The sequence below is a fragment of the Notamacropus eugenii genome, chromosome 3, assembly GCF_028372415.1.
Source record: "Notamacropus eugenii isolate mMacEug1 chromosome 3, mMacEug1.pri_v2, whole genome shotgun sequence".
NCBI classification, from domain to species: domain Eukaryota; kingdom Metazoa; phylum Chordata; class Mammalia; order Diprotodontia; family Macropodidae; genus Notamacropus; species Notamacropus eugenii.
In genome coordinates this window covers 136,284,245-136,303,795 of record NC_092874.1, presented here as the reverse complement: position 1 = coordinate 136,303,795, position 19,551 = coordinate 136,284,245, and the positions used below count along the sequence as shown (strand labels likewise).

Here is a 19,551-nt window from a genome sequence, read left to right as displayed (position 1 = left end):
CTGCTTAAATTTTTTTAGTTCCCAACTTGGCCTCTTGAAGGATTTTAGAATCTCAGTAAAAGCCACTCTCTAAAGCACCTTGACATTGCTAGATGAGGCTATGCTTTGTAGCATATATATACAGATATATTTTACATATGTAATGTAATGCCATCCACGATGACACAGTGGATAGAGCATTAGAATTAGAAAGACTTTTGTTCAAATCTGGCCAAATGACCCTGGGCAAGTCATTTTGCCTCTATCTGCCTCAGTCTCCTCTCCTGTAAAATGGTTAATAACACTGTAAAAATAATGATATTATCATTCATCTGTGTAAATAATAATAGCACCCTCTTCCCAAAATTGTTGTAAGGATAAAAAGAGATGATAATATCTGTAAAGTGCTTTGCAAACCTTACAATAATATAGAAATGCTAAGCTATTATTTTTGTAACAAAGCATTCTTAAGACAATAGTGCCATCCTTGTCCCCAGCAGCAAACAGGATTATAAAAGGATTTGCTGCATCGAACTCCTATACTGTGGAGACCTAGCCAGAAGTTTGAAGGTAAAAATGTGTAGATACCAATCTTGCGCAAGGCATGGCTCTTAAAAAGAAAAAACAAACTCATCCATCTTCTTTGGCAACACACAATGGACTTTCATTAAACAACCCATAAAGGATTTATTTCTTTGACACTAATCTAAGTGAGTTCCATGCAGTTGTGTTTTATTCAAACAAACTGAAAACTTTTTAAATGATAAAACAAGAACCAGCATCCCTGAAATCCAGCAGTTTGTTTACAGCAAATAATGGGAAGACAGGCAAAAAGCAAGGAGAAGCCATGTGAGTGTTCTCTCTTAATCCATGAAAGCGGTTCCTACCTATCCAAGAATGGTAAATATTTTGACTGTGCAAAAGTGTTTTAAATCTGTGAAAGACCTTGAGTAACTTGCAGCTCATATTTTAGTAAATACTATGGAGTTTCTATTACAAAATAGAATGGTAATAATTTTTTTTTCAAAGACAGCTGCCATGCATAAAAAGGAATAGAAAAATTGTTTTACTTCCTTCCTAGGCTAAAGTCTGAAGGCAAAGCTGATTTGCTATTTTTCCCCCAGAAAGTTTGCAGCTGTTTCTGCCCTTCCTATTGTACTTGTTTTCAGTATGTAGCTGGGAACATAAGTTCGAGCTCCAGCTGTTGGGTGCAAAGTGAATCAGGTATTTCACAGTGGTTATTTGATTAGAAGGAATTATATTGTTTAACTAGTAGTACTGGGCTTGAGAGAGAGAGGACACTTCTTGACATATTCTTGATTTTTAAGCATAACCCATCTAAAAAATTATTTACTCGTACATGCCAGCTGAATTTTCTCATGCACATTATCAGACCAAGGACTTTTTTTTTCCAAGTGTAGGTTTTGAAGGTTACATACTAATATGTAAACCTATTTAGATTTATAGAAACATGATATCTTAGCATCAGAAAAGACCTTAGAACTACATAAAATATGGCAAAACATTTGGGATCAGAGATCTAAAAGGATTCTCAGAGGCCTATTAGTCTAACATATTGTAGATGTTGAAGAAACTGAAGTCCAAGTGACTTGTCCAGGATCACACAAGTAATAAGCAACAGAGTCAGATTTTGAACCCAGGGTTTTCGATTCCAGAATAAATATTTTTTTCTTCTATATCACACTGCCTCTCTTAGATCTTTCTTTTATATATACATATGTGTGTCTCTGTGTGTGTATACATATATGTATGTATATATATATATAGAATAACATTTCACACTTCCTAAAAATAATAACAATTTTGACAAGTTAAAAAAATTACGTGTAGAAAATAATAAAACTCTAGAACATTAACTCAGTGATGAACTTCTAAACAGAAAAGGAAGAAAATCTGTTTAAGCAAATTAGAGTATTGGTCGAAGGATATGCCTCTGTCTCTCCTATTATACACGTGTTACTGGTCTTGTGTGGATCACCATCCTAATCCAAAAATGATGCTCGCTCATATTTTCTGTAACCCTTTTGTCAAGTCTTTATTTTCTATATTTCTTAATACAAATCTGAGTGATAAAATTGTTGAAAATGTCACCACTATGTTTAGAATGAGAGCAAGAATATCGTGATTCAATCACCTAGGCAGTGAATGTAGCAGGGAGGCAATCATGACACCATCCATCACTGCCTCCTGCCTAGAACTAGTGCCATTACATTCCTATGTACTACTTTTCTTCCCTCCCTCACTCCCTTTTGTTGTTACATCACTTCTGAATACTGCTATCATATATCATTCCCCCATGTTGCTTATTCTGTCCAGTTGCCTCTTCTAGATTGGACTGAAATCTATTGGTAAGTGAGGATTATCTGAAAAAGTCACCCTGGTCATTGTTTACAAGATTATGTTAGTCATTGGTGAACATAAAAATAATTACTTCCAGTAATGAAGAATCAATTCATTTATTGACCTTCTATCTTTAAAATCCATCAGCTCCTATACCAGTGTGGAAACCTATACCATGTAGTATTGTTTGGGATCACTGTTGTTATTTATTTTACAGACACAGATTATTAATTCATCATGAAGTGAAGAAAACTTGTGTCAGGAAAATAGAAACATCCTAATAAAACTTCAGTTCCAACATTAGCCTTTCTTTGGGGAAGGCTAATTTACACATCTCCTTTGTAAATATTACTAAAACAAAAATTTCTCTTGAATTGATGTTTAAATCATTATAGCAATTATTCATTAGATAGATAAACATAGATAAAACATCTATTAAGTGCTTACTATGTGCCGGATATTGGTGATACAAGTATAAGTAAATGAGATAGTCTCCATACTCAAAAAACTAACATTCTAATGAGGGAGGAAACACATAAAGGAGACCTGGGAAGGGGAAGGAGAAGGACATGTAGGGAGCATAGTATGGAATGGGCAGGAAGTGACAGGGAAGACCTAGTTCCAGGCAGGTCAAGATGAAAAATTTACCTATCAGAGCCCAGTGTCCCAGAGGCAGAATCCAAGGTCCCAGAGGAGGGAGGATTAGGATGATGAGTAGGGTATATTAGGCATTAAATCACTAAAGTGGTTGTTTCTTCAGTGTGCTTGCTTAGAATAAATTGTGCATAAGTTCTGAAACTTGAACTGAGAAGTAGCAATCTCCAACTTGGGAACAAGTTCTATCCAAGATTTCCTTTGTAAGTTGAATGAGTTTAGAATATACTTTTCCATTGAACCTATATTGTACATCAGAGGTATCAAATGGACAGTCCACAGAACATATTGCTGCCACAGTACTTCCAACCACAGCCCAGATTAAAATGTAATTTAATAAAATAAAAATACAATGGAGCATAGATAATGCTAATATGTGGTTCTCTAAGTCAATATGTGACCCAGAGAGATCTTTATGTGCTGTTTAATACCACATGAGTTTGACATCACTGATAGTTCATTTCTCAGACCAGCCTATAGAAAATAACAACCCACAATGTGCTCTGCTGTTACTGTGGAATCTAACTACGATCTATAACAATCTTTCTATGAGAAACCAGACTCTGGTTTCCAGTTTGGGATATAGTAGTGCCTGCTAGTTATCAGATAGTGTGCCTTATAAGCACTTTACAGTTACCTCATTTGATCCTCAAAACTACCTTGGGAGATAGGTGCTATTATAACCCCATTTTACAGTTGAAGAAACTGAGACAAACAGGAGTTGTCATTTGCTAGAGTCACACAATTAATAACTGTCTGAGGCTGGTTTTGAACTCAAGTCTTCCTGACTACAATCCTAATGCGCTATCCATTCCTCCACATAGCTTATTCTGAGGATGGGAACCTAGGGGACTGAAAAAAATAGTAGTACCTTCAACAGAAATAATTATTTGTCATTATCTTACATAATCTGCCACCTTATCTCTAGTCTTCTTTGGCCCGTCATGGTTTCCTAATTCCTTCTATTTTTTCTTCCAGTGTCCCTGGGAACTGACCTATTTCCCCTATCATGACCATCACTGGTTGACCAAAGTTCTCTCCTTTCCTGGTCAACAGCACCATAGGACATGGCTCATGGTTTCTCTCTGACAGAAGGCAAATAATCATTTTGAGGGTTTCTACTGATAATGGGGAAAGAAATAGAGATTAAAAATTAAAGAGATTTTTACAAGGTTTCAAGAAATTTTGAGCAGATGCTACAGAGTCCCTTCTGATAAGAAAGAAAAAAGTCTCCTTCTGTTCCCCTTGCTTCCTATTTCCCTCCTCTCCTACAACATGCATCTTTGTTTTTCTTCACTCACTTAGACCCTGTAAGAAAAGACAAAGTGAATACAAGCAATGCTAGTAAGTCTTTGGGTAAATATGAGGGAAATAAGATTCATCTGCATTTCATAGGTAAGCCAAAGCTTATCTCAAGGTCTTCCTTCTTCACCAAGGACAGTATAACCATCCTGGGAATTCTTAAGTGAGGAACAAGATGCAGGGCGGGGAGGCATTGAAGAAGTTTGGAGAGATGAGATAGGGAGCTGGGAATAGTCCCAGAGATGTCTCTCATATCATAAAGTTGGTCCAGCAGTGGGTAGGAGAGAGGTGCTACCATGGATGTCAAGAGGGGAAAGGAATTAATCTCTTCCTTTCCTCTCCCTCTTCCCTCTGGTCATTGCTCATCCTGCCACTGGATAACAACTCTGAACCAGTTCTTAACTAGCTCTTGAATGGGCTAAGAATTGGTTACCACAGAAATCTGTAGCATCAGTAATAATACCTCACATTTATAAAGCCCTTAGAATTGCATAAAGTGCTTTCCTTAGAGAAGGTAGCTAGTACCAATATTATTGGTCTCATTTTACAAGGGTTAAGTAATTTACAAGGGTTAAGGTTGTGATCACAAGACCTGAGGCACAAGTCAAATCCAGGGTCCCAATTCCAAGTCCAGTACTCCATTCACAGAACGACAGTGCTAGAAGATGTGTAGGCTGAGAGGAGGGAAGGCAATCAGCATCAAGGAGTTATGGTTATTTGCCTTGAGCTACCCTTTATATATAATCTTTGTAAGTCAGGGACTTCATGATGATATTTTGTATGTTGTGCTTACCAACCAGAAATCTCAGTCAAGGACATTTTTTTGAAATGAATAGCTTAAATGAGAAGTTTTCAAAGGCAAATTCACAATCGTACAAACTGTATCTGTTGCATTTTTAAATGCTACACATATACTTAGAGGTGTAAAATTTCCAAGATAAAATTTTTCCCTCCACCACCCCATTTTTGAGGGTAGCAACGGAATTTTTTTTATTAAAGTGTGTACCACACTTCTTAGTGCTATTTGCAGATAAATTTAGTTTTGTTAGCCTAAATCTAAAATATGTTTACAGAATGGCTCATTAAGCTGGTTCGTAAAAATAGTTCATGGTTGTTTTGCCACCTCTAGACTGCCCTGCATTAGCACCATATGCACTTGTGAGGACACAGGCAATAGAAATTACAATGAGGAAGATGGGGAAAGCATCTGGCCTTGACAACCCAGATGCAGAAGAAAGCCCTATTGGACGTGACTCAATTTCAAAGGCACTCAGGGAACAATTTTCAACATCTCTCAAAGAAAGAAAGAGTATGAAAGAATGGATAAGATAATGGACAATGTTATTTTCCAAAGGGGAAGACCAAGAAGACATAAACAATTACCAGCAACTCTCCAGACTTTCTCATCTCTATGAAATTGGATGAGAATGATAATGTAACAAAAAGATTCTTGATGAAAACATGAGGAGACAGATGGGCTTTCATAAACAATTCTCAACAGCAGACCACATCTTCTCAGTCACTACTGATCAAGAGGGACAAGGAATCTAAGACTCCAGTGGATCTGTTTTTTGTTTCCTATGAGAAAGAATTGGTCATGGAAGAGCAAAATGCAGCCTTAAAGACTCATCAAACTAGATGTCTTCCCTCATGTCTTACGAGTACGCAGGTGTCCGTAACAGACACAACAATTTGTTATCGTTCCTCTGCATGTCAGAATAAAGCAAGGCAGGCATCAGACAAAGAGTCTTCCTAAAGACCTACCTAAAGGTGTTCACTGTTAATACTACTACTTAGCAATAATAATTAATAATAATAATAGCATTTATGTAGCACTTTAAGATTTGCAAAACATTTTATAAATATTATCACAATGTATCCTCACAACAACCCAAGAAGGTAGATACTATTGTTATCCCCATTTTACAAATGAGGAAACTTAAGTTAAGTGACTTACCCAGGGTCTCACAGCTAGTGTCTGAAACTGAATTTGAAATCATGTCTTTCTGTCTCTGATTGCAGTGTTCTATCCACTGTACCACTGTGGAAGAGATATCTTCCACAAAGGCCGGGTGGAAAAGGTTTTCCCTATTGATGAGACTATACACTAAGACCCAGAACTCGAGCCAGTTTCTTTCAAGGGTGGCAGAAGATTAATGACCTGAAGCACAGTGCCTAGCACATAGTATGTGTATAGTAAATGCTAATTAACTGATCATCAGCTCAATCAGAGGAAAAGCAAGAGAGGTCAGAGTTTCCGCCATGATAAGACTTTGCCCTCCTGTTTCAGGAGTATGTTAGGAAGAACACTTGTCCTGAGACTCCAACTCATGTAATAGATCACTCAGAGCCTGAAGGTTCAAATAAATAATCTATTAAATATTAAAATACCCTCAGATAAAAGCAGTCTCCAAGATGGTTAAAAGACTTCCCAAGAAGGTAAGAGCTACTGGTAAGGAGTTGAAAAGCAAGACTCTTAGAGATGACTTTCTATCTTCCTTACCCCAAAGAGTTCCCCTCCTCACCAACCTGGAGGCACGGTTAACTCAAAGTGCCTCAGGTCTACTCCATAACCACTTTGCTAAACAATCACAATTGTTGTTAGATAAAAATGGAAGGTTAGGCTCACAACAAAACCAGACAGCATTATTTGCTCAGATTTCTGAAGTCTTTCCAAATTTTATTCTACAATGTTTGAAAGTAATTTACCAACATCAAATCCTAATTACTCTCCTTGCTTCATAATTCATTCATTCTATAAATATTTGTCTGCTTCTTATTATATCCAAGACATTATGCTAGAACTATCTACCTTGTGAGGGACAAAAAAATTAATATAATATGTTTTCTACTTCAAAGATTTGATAATAAGGAGCAATGGTTCTCAAGTGTTTTGTTCTCAGGACCACTTTATATTCTTAAAAGGTATTGACGATCTCCCTGAGGAGCTTATTTACCTTTTTAAAAATTAAAATATCTTAGTTTTATTATGAAAATATTTTTTTATCTCAATGACCCACTAAAAGGGTCTCAGGGCCTTCAGGCAGGGATTCTTGGGCTACACTTTGAGAACCACTGATATAAAAAGTAATTCAGTAAATCTCAGTGGATATAATTGCCCTAATTGAAATTACTACCTTCGCATCTTGATTCAAAGTAATTTGCAGCACTTTGAATTGGCTGCCGGTAAAATGATTCCCATTTCCTAATAAAATCTTTGATTTACCTTTTTTCTGAACATATGAAAAAAATAATATGACAGGCAAGTGTGATGTAGTAGAGAGATAGCTGGCATTAGTAACTAGGCTTTGGTTCGGGTTCTGGATCTGACACATCCTGTCTGGCTGACCCTTGACCAGATCACTTACCCTCTCAGTGCCACAGGCAACTCCTTTAAGACTATAACTTGCAGAGCAAGTAAGTGATGATCTGTATTGGTAGAGAACATTCTTCACCAGAAGCTCTTATTCCATTAAATCACAGGTCTGTTTCAAAAAAGAAGAAAAAAATATAATGAGATTTTCAAAACTAATTTAGTTTTATCTTTGCTACTTGATAAGGAAAGACAAAATTCAGATGATCACATTTTAAACAATTTTTATTATTATTGCTTTTTATAATAATTCAGATATTACTTCTTATTTGTTTATTTAGATACTATTTCCATATATAACTTCATATAAAAACCTTCCTATACCATAGATCTTTGAAATAAATTGTGAGGAATAAACACCAGGTAGCCATGGAGCACCTCATTTTAATCTTATTCACCATCTTTAAAAATGTTAATAATCTAAGTTTTTTATATTTCAGGAAGGTGAGAGGGGTGGGAGACATGTGTATTCTAATTTTTCCCCCAAACTTAACATTTTGTCCTAGCCTACATAGTCAGAATTATACAGACAGCTCAGACATCCCCCCCCCCAAAAAAGTCTGTTTTTATGAAGCTGATGAAAAAACAGTAACGTTAAGACCTGAAGTCTACATATCACCTGTCAGCACACAGAAGCTTCAACCAATTGCCAGCTTTCTACTTCATGTAAACTGGTGCTGTTAGGTGTCATAAAAACTGAATGTGGAGATGAGGCCCAGACTTCTGTTCCTTTCTGTTCCATTTCTGTTACAACTAAAATGAATCCCCCAGTTTCTCATGAACACCGAAATACTGCTTCAGGGTTTGAAAGGGTTAATATTATTACTCAATGAGAAGGAATTCTGGCAATAAGTGAAAGTAGAAAATTAAGGATAGAAAAGCATTCTTTGCATTTTAGAGGGATGGGTATTCTTGAGGAAACATGGATAATGATCAACTAAAAAGGTATTTGCAGCTGTGGTCCTACCTCTACTCATAATTCCAAACGTTAATCAAGCTTGTTCACTTGGCTTTGCCTAGCTTTCTGTTGTTTGTCCCCTTCTATATAACAAACAAAACTCATCTGAGATCCATTAAAGGCATGGAGCTTTGTTTAATTGCTAGCTACTTAACAATTTCCTTAGAGTATTTCCTTCTATGCCTCTGAAAACTATCTAGGTGGGCCAGCCTTTTACCTGCTGAGGCTTTCCCTTAAAGGCAAAAAGGTTTGGCCAAAATTGCCGAAATGAGACTAGAAAAGAGACTGGGAAGTTTATTTCCTTCACTTTCAACTTGTCTGTTCATTCTTATTTATCCCATTTCCTTTTGGAGCATTGTCTACATAAATAAGCACTGTCAAAATCAGAAATGGAATCTTAGCTAAGGGCTCAAAGTCTCTGTGGAATGAATTTTTTAAATAAATCAGATGACCAGCTTCACACGATGATGCTAATTAAATCCCAACAATGGGAACTTTTTATTTTCAAATTTTAGAAAAGGGAGAGGTTTTTTGGTTTGGGTTTGGTTTTTTTATGGGAATGTAACTCTAAATGAACTTTGTGCTTGTAACAAAGACAGAGATAGTGGCCCAGGAATCCAGAAAGAGAGATTCTTTCAGTCATAGGAGCAAGGTTAGAGAAAACATCAGGAGAGGAGAAGGGAAAAGGGGTGGTTAAAGAGGAACTATTTTATACAGTGCTGGAAGAATCAAAAACCAACATTAAAGCTGCCAGGAGATATATCAACAATCTCAGATAGGCAGATGATACCACTATGGGGGCCTGAAAGAAGCCTCTTGATGAAGGTAAAAGAGGAGAGTGTAAAAACTGACTTGAAGTTCAACATAAAAAAATGAAATAAAACAAAACAAAAACCCCTAAGATCATGACATAGGTCCCATCACTTTCTGGCAAATAAAGAGAAAAATTAGAACACTGTCTGATTTTGTATCTCATACTCAAAGATCATTGTTAGCAACTGCAGCGGTGAAATTAAAAGATGCTTGCTCTTTAGAAGTAAAGCTTTCGCAAATCTGGACAACATACGAAAAAGCAGAGACATCACCTTGCCAGCAAAGGTCCATATAGTCAAAGCTAGGATTTTTCCAGTACTAATATAAGGCTGTGAGAGTTAGACTATGAGGAAAGTTGAGCACCATAGGATGGACGCTTTCAAATTGTAATGCTGGAGAAGACTTTTGAGAGTCCCTTGGACACTGAGGAGATCAAATAAGTAAATACTTGAAGAAATTAATCCTATCAATTGGAAGGCCAAATACTGAAGCTGAAATTTAAAAACTTTGGCCATATAATGAAAAGACAAGACTCATCACTGGAAGACTCTAATGCTGGGAAAGATTGAGGGCAAAAAGAGAAAGGGATGATGGTAGAGGATGACATGTATGGATAATGACATGGAAGCAATGAATATGAGTTTGGACAGATTTCAGAAGATAGTGGAGGATAGAAGGACCTGGCATGCTATGGTCCATGGGATCACAAAGAGCTGGACATGACTAAACTGAACAACTTTACATAATGGGTCTAGAAGAAGTTATTAAGTATCATAGAACCACAGAGTTGGAAGGGACCTCTGAGGACATATAATTTAACTGTACTTGAACAAGAGAGGCAGAGTGGTATAGCAAGACTACAGGGGAGAACCCCTTCTTCTTGGTTTGCTTGGAGTCAAGAACACTGGGTTCGAATCCCACCTCAGACACTATCTCCTGACTCTGGGTAATTCTTTTAATTGCTCTGTATCTCATCTATAAAGTGAGGAGGTTCGACTCAGTGATCTCTGAGGGCCTTTTAGCTCTAAATTTGTGATCCCATGACAAGAATCCTCTTCACAATGCAGTCTGTTCTACCTGGGGATGGCTTTGTTTTTGGTTTGTTTTTTTTTATAATGCTTTCCTGAAATCAAGACTATCTCTGCCTCTTAACAGCTTTCATCCTTTGTTCCTAATTTTTCTCTCCATAGGAGCACAGAATAAGTCAAATCTGTTTTCCACAACAGTCCTTCAAGTATTTGATTTTTCTTTCATGTAACTTTACCCCATCCCCAAGCTTTCTCTTCTCCAGACTAAATGTACCTTGTTCATTCAACTGATTGGTGGAGCACATAGTCTCTAGTCCTCTCATCATATTGATCACCCTCCTCTAAATTTGTCCCAGCTTGTCAACATCTTTCCTAAAATGTGGTGCCTGGAATGGAACACAATATTCCATAAGTGGTCTCACTAGGGGCAATGTACAAAAAAAATACCACTCCTCTTATTATAGATACTTTGTATCTATTGTTGTTCAGTTGTATCTGATTCTTTGTTATCCCCATTCAGGGTTTTCTTGGCAAAGATACTAATTTGCCATTTCTTTCTCCGGACCATTTCACAGATGAGGAAACTGAGGCAAACAGGGTTAAGTGACTTGCCCAGGAACACATAACTAGTTAAGTGTCTGAGGCCAGATTTGAATTCAGGTTTTCCTGACTCTAGGCCTGGCTCTCTATCCACTGCACTGCTCCATTACAGATACTATGCTTGTCTTAAATTAGCCTAAGATTACTTTATCAATATGAATCAGCTAAATGATTCATAAGGCAAGAAATCCAATAGGAATTTAGGTTCTATTTCCTTTATTTGCTTCTGTTTTGTATACAAGTTTTTCTTTTAATCAAAGTTGATCATTGAACCCTTTGTGCATTCCTATCACCTCTTCATTTGTGTGTGTGTGTGTTCATGTATGTATATACATGTGTATGAGAAGAATTTAGTTCTGGAAAGAAACTGATTCCTCTCAGGCTAACTTTTTCATTAGAATTTTAAAGCCAGGGGAACTTACCTATTCTTTCTCTGAACTCTGTGAAAGTCACTGCCCCTACTTTGGGGCTATTTAACGTTACTCTCTCTTCTGTCATAAATTCTAAGATTACAGTAAAAATCCTAGAAAGACTTTTTTTTATTTTTCTTTCTGAAATTATGAGAGGAAAAAAATTGGAAAGTGAGGCTTCAACATTCCCACTCTAGAATCACATGTAAGAAATACGAAGAGAAATAAATAGTGGTGATGTCCTGGAGAGAGTGAGGGCAAAAAAAATATAGGCTATGAATTTGGAACACAAATATAAATTGTTTAGAAAACAAGACACTGGTCTGAAGTCATGGCATCAGAGAATCTTAGAGTTGGTGGGTCTCTTAGAGTCCTACCTACCCCAATCCTATATCTGAAATACAAATCACCTCCAGCAAGAGGTCTCTTTAACACTCTTTTGTATTCTGTATTCTGTAAGAATTCACTACTTCCTTGGGCAAAATACTAAGGTTCTCACTCTGGAAACAACACACAACAAATGGGACAAATCATTTAACCTGTTCTCACTTTACATGAATGATTTCATTTGTGTGCTTTTCCCAACAATTGTGCTGTTGTCTTGTCTCTAACGTTTAAGATTGAAGCAGTAAGAGTTCCTATCCAGAATATCCTCTCCCACCCAAAACAATCCCAAACAGAGTGACCTTTGTTGCATCACAATTTCCTGATATACAAGCATAATCAGTCTGCTTAAGGTGATGTTGTAGCATACATTATTGTCGAGCATTTTGGTAAATGAATGTTAAACAAATGCCCAATCAAGTGTGAACTCTTAAAACAATAGGTTCTGTGTGAACTCGATGAGCTTCCCTATTCATATACCACTCCCTTGGAGAAAATTAGACCATTTTGGAAGCTTCCCAAATTGTTTCAGGCCATTACAATACCATTTATTGCACTGAAATAGAGATTTACTAATGATTCCCTGGAACATTTATAAATTGCTTTGTGGGATTTATTCAAGGTAATTTGCAGTCAGTTAGTTACTCCTATGAGACGAATGCACATTCTCATTCCTTTTTCATAGATGAGAAAGCTGGGGGAGTCAATAGGCCATCCCTAATAGCATAAAGGCCCATGTTGGCCCAGCTTTTTCCTTACCTATGCAAATGAGTGAAATTTTTCGCTGAAATGCAGGTGGCTACAAGGGAAGTTGCCCAATTCTACAAAATAACACAGAGACTAGGACATGGTGGAGAGTAGAAAGATCACTGGGCTTGAGACAAGAGGGACCTAGGTTCAGCAACTGCCTGCGATAGTGTGTGACCACAGGCAAGTCAAATATGATGTCTCAACTTTTTTAGTTTCCTCATCTGTAAAATGAGGAAAATAACATTTTTAAACCTACCCCCCAGAACTTAAGTGAAATAATCTGAAAAAACCTTCGTAAACATTACAGTGTCCTATGAATATCAGCTACTTATAAATGTCAGCTATGTAACAGCAATTTTCTGTCACTATGTCATTTGATCTTCACAGCCGGGCAGATCATGAGTATGATTCTCATTTTACAAATGAGTAAATAGAAGCTGAGGGGATTCAAATGATTTGCCCAAGGTAACTCTAGTAAAGTAATAGAATCAATATTCAAACTCCAGTCTTTTGACACCTCCTTCTGCACTTTTTCTCCACCATGGTGAAGTAGATAAGATTTGGAGTAAAGAATGCCTCAGTTCAAATACTGCCTCAGTTGCTCATGAGCTACATGACCCTCTCAGACTCAGTTTCCTCATTTATAAAAACACCAACACCTACTTCACTGGATTGCTGTGAGGATCAAATGAGTTAGAATATGTAAAAGACTTCTCAAAACTCTGAGCTATAGAAATGCTAGCCATTATTATCAGTCTCCTACACCATGCTGCAGCTGTTTGAACCCAATCACCTTATTAGTAAGGGCCTTGAAAGTCCCCAGCCATTATTCTAAGATAGTGATCTTGTTTTGTTTCTGGCAGTTGTTATCGACCATAATCCCTGGCTCCCTAAAAATTTAGCACTTTACTTAACACTTACAATGCCCCATTCTACAATGTTGTAAGGAAAGGGAATAAAACCTGCTATCCTAGAGACAAGCCAGCTAGGGGAAACTCTTCAAAATTACACTGTCTGTTAACAAGCATTTGTTAAGCACCTGATGTGTGTCAGATACTGTCCTAAGTGCTAGGAATGCAAAGAAAGACAAAAAAAAGAAGTCCCTCCCCTCAAAGAGCTCAAAGCCTAGCATGCAAACAACTAGGTATATACAGGATATATGCAGGATAAATTGGAGATCATATCAGAAGGAAAGCACTAAGATTAAAGAGAATTAGGAAAGGTGGTATTTTTCCCCCAAAAGGTAGGATTTTACATTTTTTTTAATTTTTAGCCTTTTTTTTTTTTAAGTTTGAGTTCCAAATTCTTTCCCTCTCTCCCACCTGTCTCCTTCCTATGGAGAAGGCAAGCAAAATGATATCAATTGTACCTATGGACTCATGAAAAATACATTTCCATATTAGCCATATCACAATAAAGCAAGAAAAATCAAGAAAGCAAGAAAAGTATACTTCAATTTGCACTCAGAATTCATCACTTCTGTTTCTCTGAAGGTGGATAGCATTTTGTCATCATAAGATGTCCTTTGCAATTGTCTTGAACCATTGCATTGATCAGAATAACCAAGTCAAAAGGTAGGACTTTAGCTGAAACTTGAAGGAATCTAGGAAAACCAGGATATAGAGACGAGGAAGGAGAGAGTTCCAGGTGTGGGTTAGAGTCACCCAAAATGCACAGAATCTGAAGATGAAGTGTCCTGTTATAGAAAAAAGCAAAGAGGCCATTTCATGATATTTCATCGTAACAGAGTGGAAGGATTGGGGGTGCAGGGGGAGAGGGGGCAATGAAGAGTATGATGAATAAGGAATAAATCTTCTGGTTTAAAAGACTGGAGAGGTAGGAGGTGACCAAATCATGAAGGGCTCTAAAAGTCAAACCGAAGACTTTATTATTGATCCTGGAGACACTAGGGAATCAGTGGAGTTATCTAAATAAAGGAGTGACCCATGGTCAGACCATGGTCAGTTAAGGAAGATCACTTTGATAGCTGAGTGGAGAATGAACTAGACTGGGGAGATACTTGAGGCAGGGAGATTAATCAGGAGGTTATTATAAAGACTGAAATGAAAAATGGGAATTATACAGATAACTTCAGTGATATTTTCAAGACATTGTTTCAAACATCATTGTTACAAACATCAGTCCATATTTTGAAGACAAGTAGGAAGTCAGAAATTTGTGTATAGGACAATTCAAGTAACAATATGTCACAAGAGCACAAAATGGTTTGAGGATCCAATTTTAGCCACTCCAAAGTTTTAAAAATTTGGAGGGGATCTAGAAGAGAACAATTAAAAATAGTTAAGGATCTAGAAAAAAGGGGAGATTGAAATTAGACTTTTTTTAGAAGAAAAGTGAAAGAGAATGTTTAGCATCTCCAGTATGGCAATATATCTATTGATGAATCACAAAATATTTATTAAGCACCTGGGTAAGACCTTACCTTAAAAGGACAAAGATCTCCCATTGCACCAGGGCCATCACCACTCATCCTGACCTATGTCTCAGACTCTGGAGGAGAGAGTGGGGCTGATGACTTTGCACTGCTCTACCTTACTTAAATCCGATTCACTTGCAAATCAAGACATCAACCCTCCTGATGTCTTTGATCCTTTTCCAGAATGAAGGGTGAACAACACCAACAACATCCCAGGCACTATATTCATCTCCACTGAAGTTGGAATACAGATCATTGAATGTTAGTGATGGGACGAACCTGAGATGCCATCTACAACAACCTCTTCATTTTATGCGAATAAACTGAGGTCCAGAGAGGTGGTAACTTGTCCAAGGCCACAAACTAGCTGTGTGGCAAGGCAGCTAGTTCCAAAGAGAGAAAAATGGGTTCAAATCTCACCAGTGACCTTTAAAAAAAAATCAGAAGATTGGATTCGATGATCTCTGAAGTTCCTCCTATTTCTATGACTCCTATTTCTAAGTGGGAAGGATTTCAATTAGAAATAATGATTCCTTCATAGCTACAGTTATGCTACTAAGTGAAGAAGTCTTTTGTCTTTCATTTCTTTTCTTTCTTCTATGACATTTTGCACACAAGTAGAGACGTTGCCTCCTCAGGAGACTTCTGTAAATTATGAACAACTGATTATCTCATGCTTTTTAGTAGGCTTTCCCAGAGGCAGAGGAGTAATTTTAAAAATAGATTAACTATAGGCTATTCAGATGTTAGACCAGTCATATAAGCTTTCTCTTATTCTCTTATCAAACTTCTCTAGGATTGTATTGAATTTGTTGATTTAAAGGCTTTCTTTTTCCTTTTCCTTTTCTTTCAGGTTGTTGTTTCTCGAGGACAGTCAACCCCTCATGTGAATTTTCAACTGGATTCCCATCCAGTTTCTCCAGAAGTGATTGTTCAGAATCCATTAAATACAAATGGCTTCACACTCGTTGTCACTGGGAAGAAGGTTAGACCTTTCCGCATTAGCTGAGGTTCTTTGCAGAAAGATATTTACAAGTTTCTTTGCTCATTTGTAACTTTCCAGTTGCTTTTGGATCTATGCGCAGATAGCTTCTCCCAAGGAGATTCCAAAGATCAGTGAAGTCGATTTACATTTTTTTATACCAAGATGACTGAACCTGAGGGAGCCCTTTGAGCCACCACTGCTTATGATCTGTTTTGCTTTCTATTCTTTATGAGAAAAACAAACAAAAATGAATATTAAAACCCAATAACAAAAATGTGGTCCAAAAACCAGGAAATAAAAATTTGGAGCTTGTGTTAGAACTTCCTGGGGGTCATGATTCATTTTCCTATAGCTTGAATTTTTGTTTTTTTCAAATTTATGACAGGCAGGGCGGAATAACTATCAAACAGCAAGTATATCATTGCAAAGAAAGTGCTAGTGAAGAATGTCATTATCTTTCACCACAGTTGCACATAGCAAAAGTATAGGAATGAATGCATTGCATCTAATCCTTTAATCATCATGAGGAGTTTTAGAAACAAAACTGTCTTGTGTAACTAATATGATAATAGATGCTAAAAAGTAATCTGTTTAATGTACTTTTTCTATATTTGATCTGTGTTTAATGAAAAGTTACAATTGTCTTTATCCACAGATAACCAAGATCCCATTGAATGGACTAGGCTGTGATCATTTTAAGTCCTGTAGTCAGTGTCTCTCAGCCCCTCCTTTTGTGCAGTGTACCTGGTGCCATAATCAATGTGTGAAATCTGAGGAATGTGTCATTGAGCTAGGGAACCAAGATATTTGCCTGCCTACTATTTATGAGGTAAAGTTTTAAGTTTCTCTGTCAAATTTTTTTGCTTTTTCATTTTTTTTTAACAAACTCCTGTTCCAGCATATATATCTATATATCTATACCTATATATCTATAGATATCTATATCTATATATATCTATATATCTATATCTATATATATATATGTATATGTATAAAGTTTGATTTCAGTCTGTATCTTGTTGTTTGAAAAAATACCATTGAGCTTGGCACTTGAATTGACTAGCAAGGGATCTCTTTTGACAGCCATATTCTCACATGTGTTATCTGTCTGGCAATTCAGTTCAATACACTAGGCATTTATTGAACACATATTGTGCTAGGCCTCAGGGATAAAAAGATTAAAAAAAAAATTACAGTCTCTGCCCTCAAGGAGCTCACAGCCTAATAAGCAAACAAGATACACGTTAACTCAACAAGCATTCATCGAGCAGCCATTATGTGTCAGATACTGTCAGGTTCTGGAGATACAAAGGAAGAAAGAAAGCTTACATTCTACTGAAATGCAATATGTATCCAAATAATTAGAATAATACAAAATGGAGTGTGAGAAGGGCGTAGGAAAGGTAAAAACTGAAGAATGAAAGACTTGGGGAGGAAGGAATCCTAGGGGACAAGGCTTAGTAACTAGGAAAATGAAGTACATTCATCAAAAATAAGGCAGTATGGTGGACAGCGCAGGTTTGAGGGGGAAAGACAATAATTTCAGTTTTCAAACATACCCAGTTTGAGGTCCAGGCAGGACATGCAAGCAGAGAGTGAGAGGAAAAACTGGAAAGGTAAGATTTCCTTACTTAAGAGGCAGGAAATTGTGAAGAGAACCAAGAGGAAATAAAGACAAAAGAGGAGAACCAGGATCGAAAAGTATCATGGAATCCAAAGGAAAGTTGGACAAATGCTGAAGAAAGAACAAAGAGGATGATAATTAAAAAAAGGCCATAGTTTGGGGTATCTAGGAGATCAATGGTGACCTTGAAGAAAAAAAGTTCAACAAAGTACTGGGGACAAAATGCAGATTGCAAAGGATTAAGGAATATTGAGGGCTGGAGACAAGGAGTATTACCTCTTTACAAAAGGAAGGTTGCATCAGGGATGAGGGAAGGGCTCGAGTTGTTTTAGAAAGAGAGGTCTGAGCATGTTTATAGACTAAAGGGAAGAAACCTAGAGGGAAAGTAAAGACAAGAGACACTAGGGAAGGTTGATAGAGCAAGGTCAGTCAACTGACCCTTACTATGAGCCAGGCACTTTGTCCTTATCATGAAGACTCAGGAGGCTTAAGCACCAAGGTCAAAGATGGAAGACTTAGCTTTGTCAAGAAGAGCCACTTCACTGAAAGCAGAGGGAGGGAAGAGAAGCTGAGTGAAGGCAGAGAGAAATGTTGCCATATCAAAGAAAGAAGGTAAGAGAGCTCATGGCTAATGTCTTCAATAAATAAAAAGGAAGAAGCCAGATCATTAACTGAGCTCACCTGCTGCTTTACTGAGAAATCTTGGCTAATGAGCACAGGGTCTATTCACATAATGGGCCCCATTATTCTTCTCCAGTTGGCTACATACCTTTTCCTTCCTGCATCACTACTGCCTTAGATTCCTTGTAACTCATTTCCAAGTGACCAGGAGCTCTGTTCACTCAGCTGCCAGACAAGAACCCTTTCCTAGTAACTTGTAGAATGGGTTGGAATGTTCCATCCATTCATTAAGGTGACTGATAATTGAAGACATTCCTAGTCATTTTGTGGACCAAAAGAGAAGACCAACTGGAGCCTCCCTATCTGACTACAGACTAGTTGGGGTTTTACAGACAATTCTTCGGGCAAATTAGATTTCTTGCCCAATTTTTGTACAGTGGCTATCAGTCAAGTACACACGGAAGAGACCTTGTGGGTGATATCCACAGACCTTCCACAACAGCTTTTAGAGCAAGGGTAAAGAATAAGGATGCAACAAGTATACCTACCTACTTTAGAGAGCCATTACTGTCATGACCACATTGTCAAACTGTTGTTTTGCTTATCTGAGCGTAATATTTGAGTATATTTCCATAAGAAAATTTACTAAAAAAAAAAAACCAAAAAAAAAAAAAACACCTCACCACCACCCCCACTGCGAAAAATTAAAAAATTACAATCACTTTCCTGAACATGACTAAGTATGTATTTTCCTTGTCTGGAAAATTCATTTAGTATAGAACAGTTGGACTTCACCAACTCTAACTCCTATGAAATAGGAAAGTTATAGGTTTCTATTGTCTGGATCAAATCCATAAGTAAACAAAGTTTAGAAGTCAGAACAAGAGCTGGTATCACAGCTCATGGCTGTTTTCATTTAGCTATGGTTTGAAGCAAGATTCATACTGGGTGATTGTTCATTTAACCAAGTCATTTCCTATTAAGTATAACATAAATATTAAGACCAAGTTTGATAAGGCAATGAGTAAACTAAAAGCAAGTAGATAAATGAAGAACTACCCTTCTGTATTTGTGCCCTTTTGTCTTTACTTAATGTGCTTACTCTGTAACAAGGAACTTTACTCTTTTATGAACACTGGAGCATGTAAATAGAGGTGGTGATTTGAAACACTAGAAATCTGAGCTCAGTCAGTGAAAGGCACAGTGTGTGTGGGTGTGTGGGTGTGGGTATGTGTGCTTTCAATTGTCACCTCTACTTTATTTAAAAATTAG

The 19,551-nt window shown here is 37.1% G+C and overlaps 1 protein-coding gene across 2 annotated transcripts in view; it reads left to right on the top strand.

Moving 5' to 3' along the window:
- The window catches only part of MET (MET proto-oncogene, receptor tyrosine kinase), a 153,743-nt gene that overhangs the window by 77,312 nt on the left and 56,880 nt on the right, over positions 1–19,551 (top strand). For both annotated transcript variants that reach the window (XM_072652967.1, XM_072652966.1), the window contains exons 4-5: positions 15,903–16,034; positions 16,690–16,863. In XM_072652967.1, coding sequence (XP_072509068.1) covers positions 15,903–16,034; positions 16,690–16,863 — 306 coding nt within the window. The remainder of the gene's footprint in view (positions 1–15,902; positions 16,035–16,689; positions 16,864–19,551) is intronic.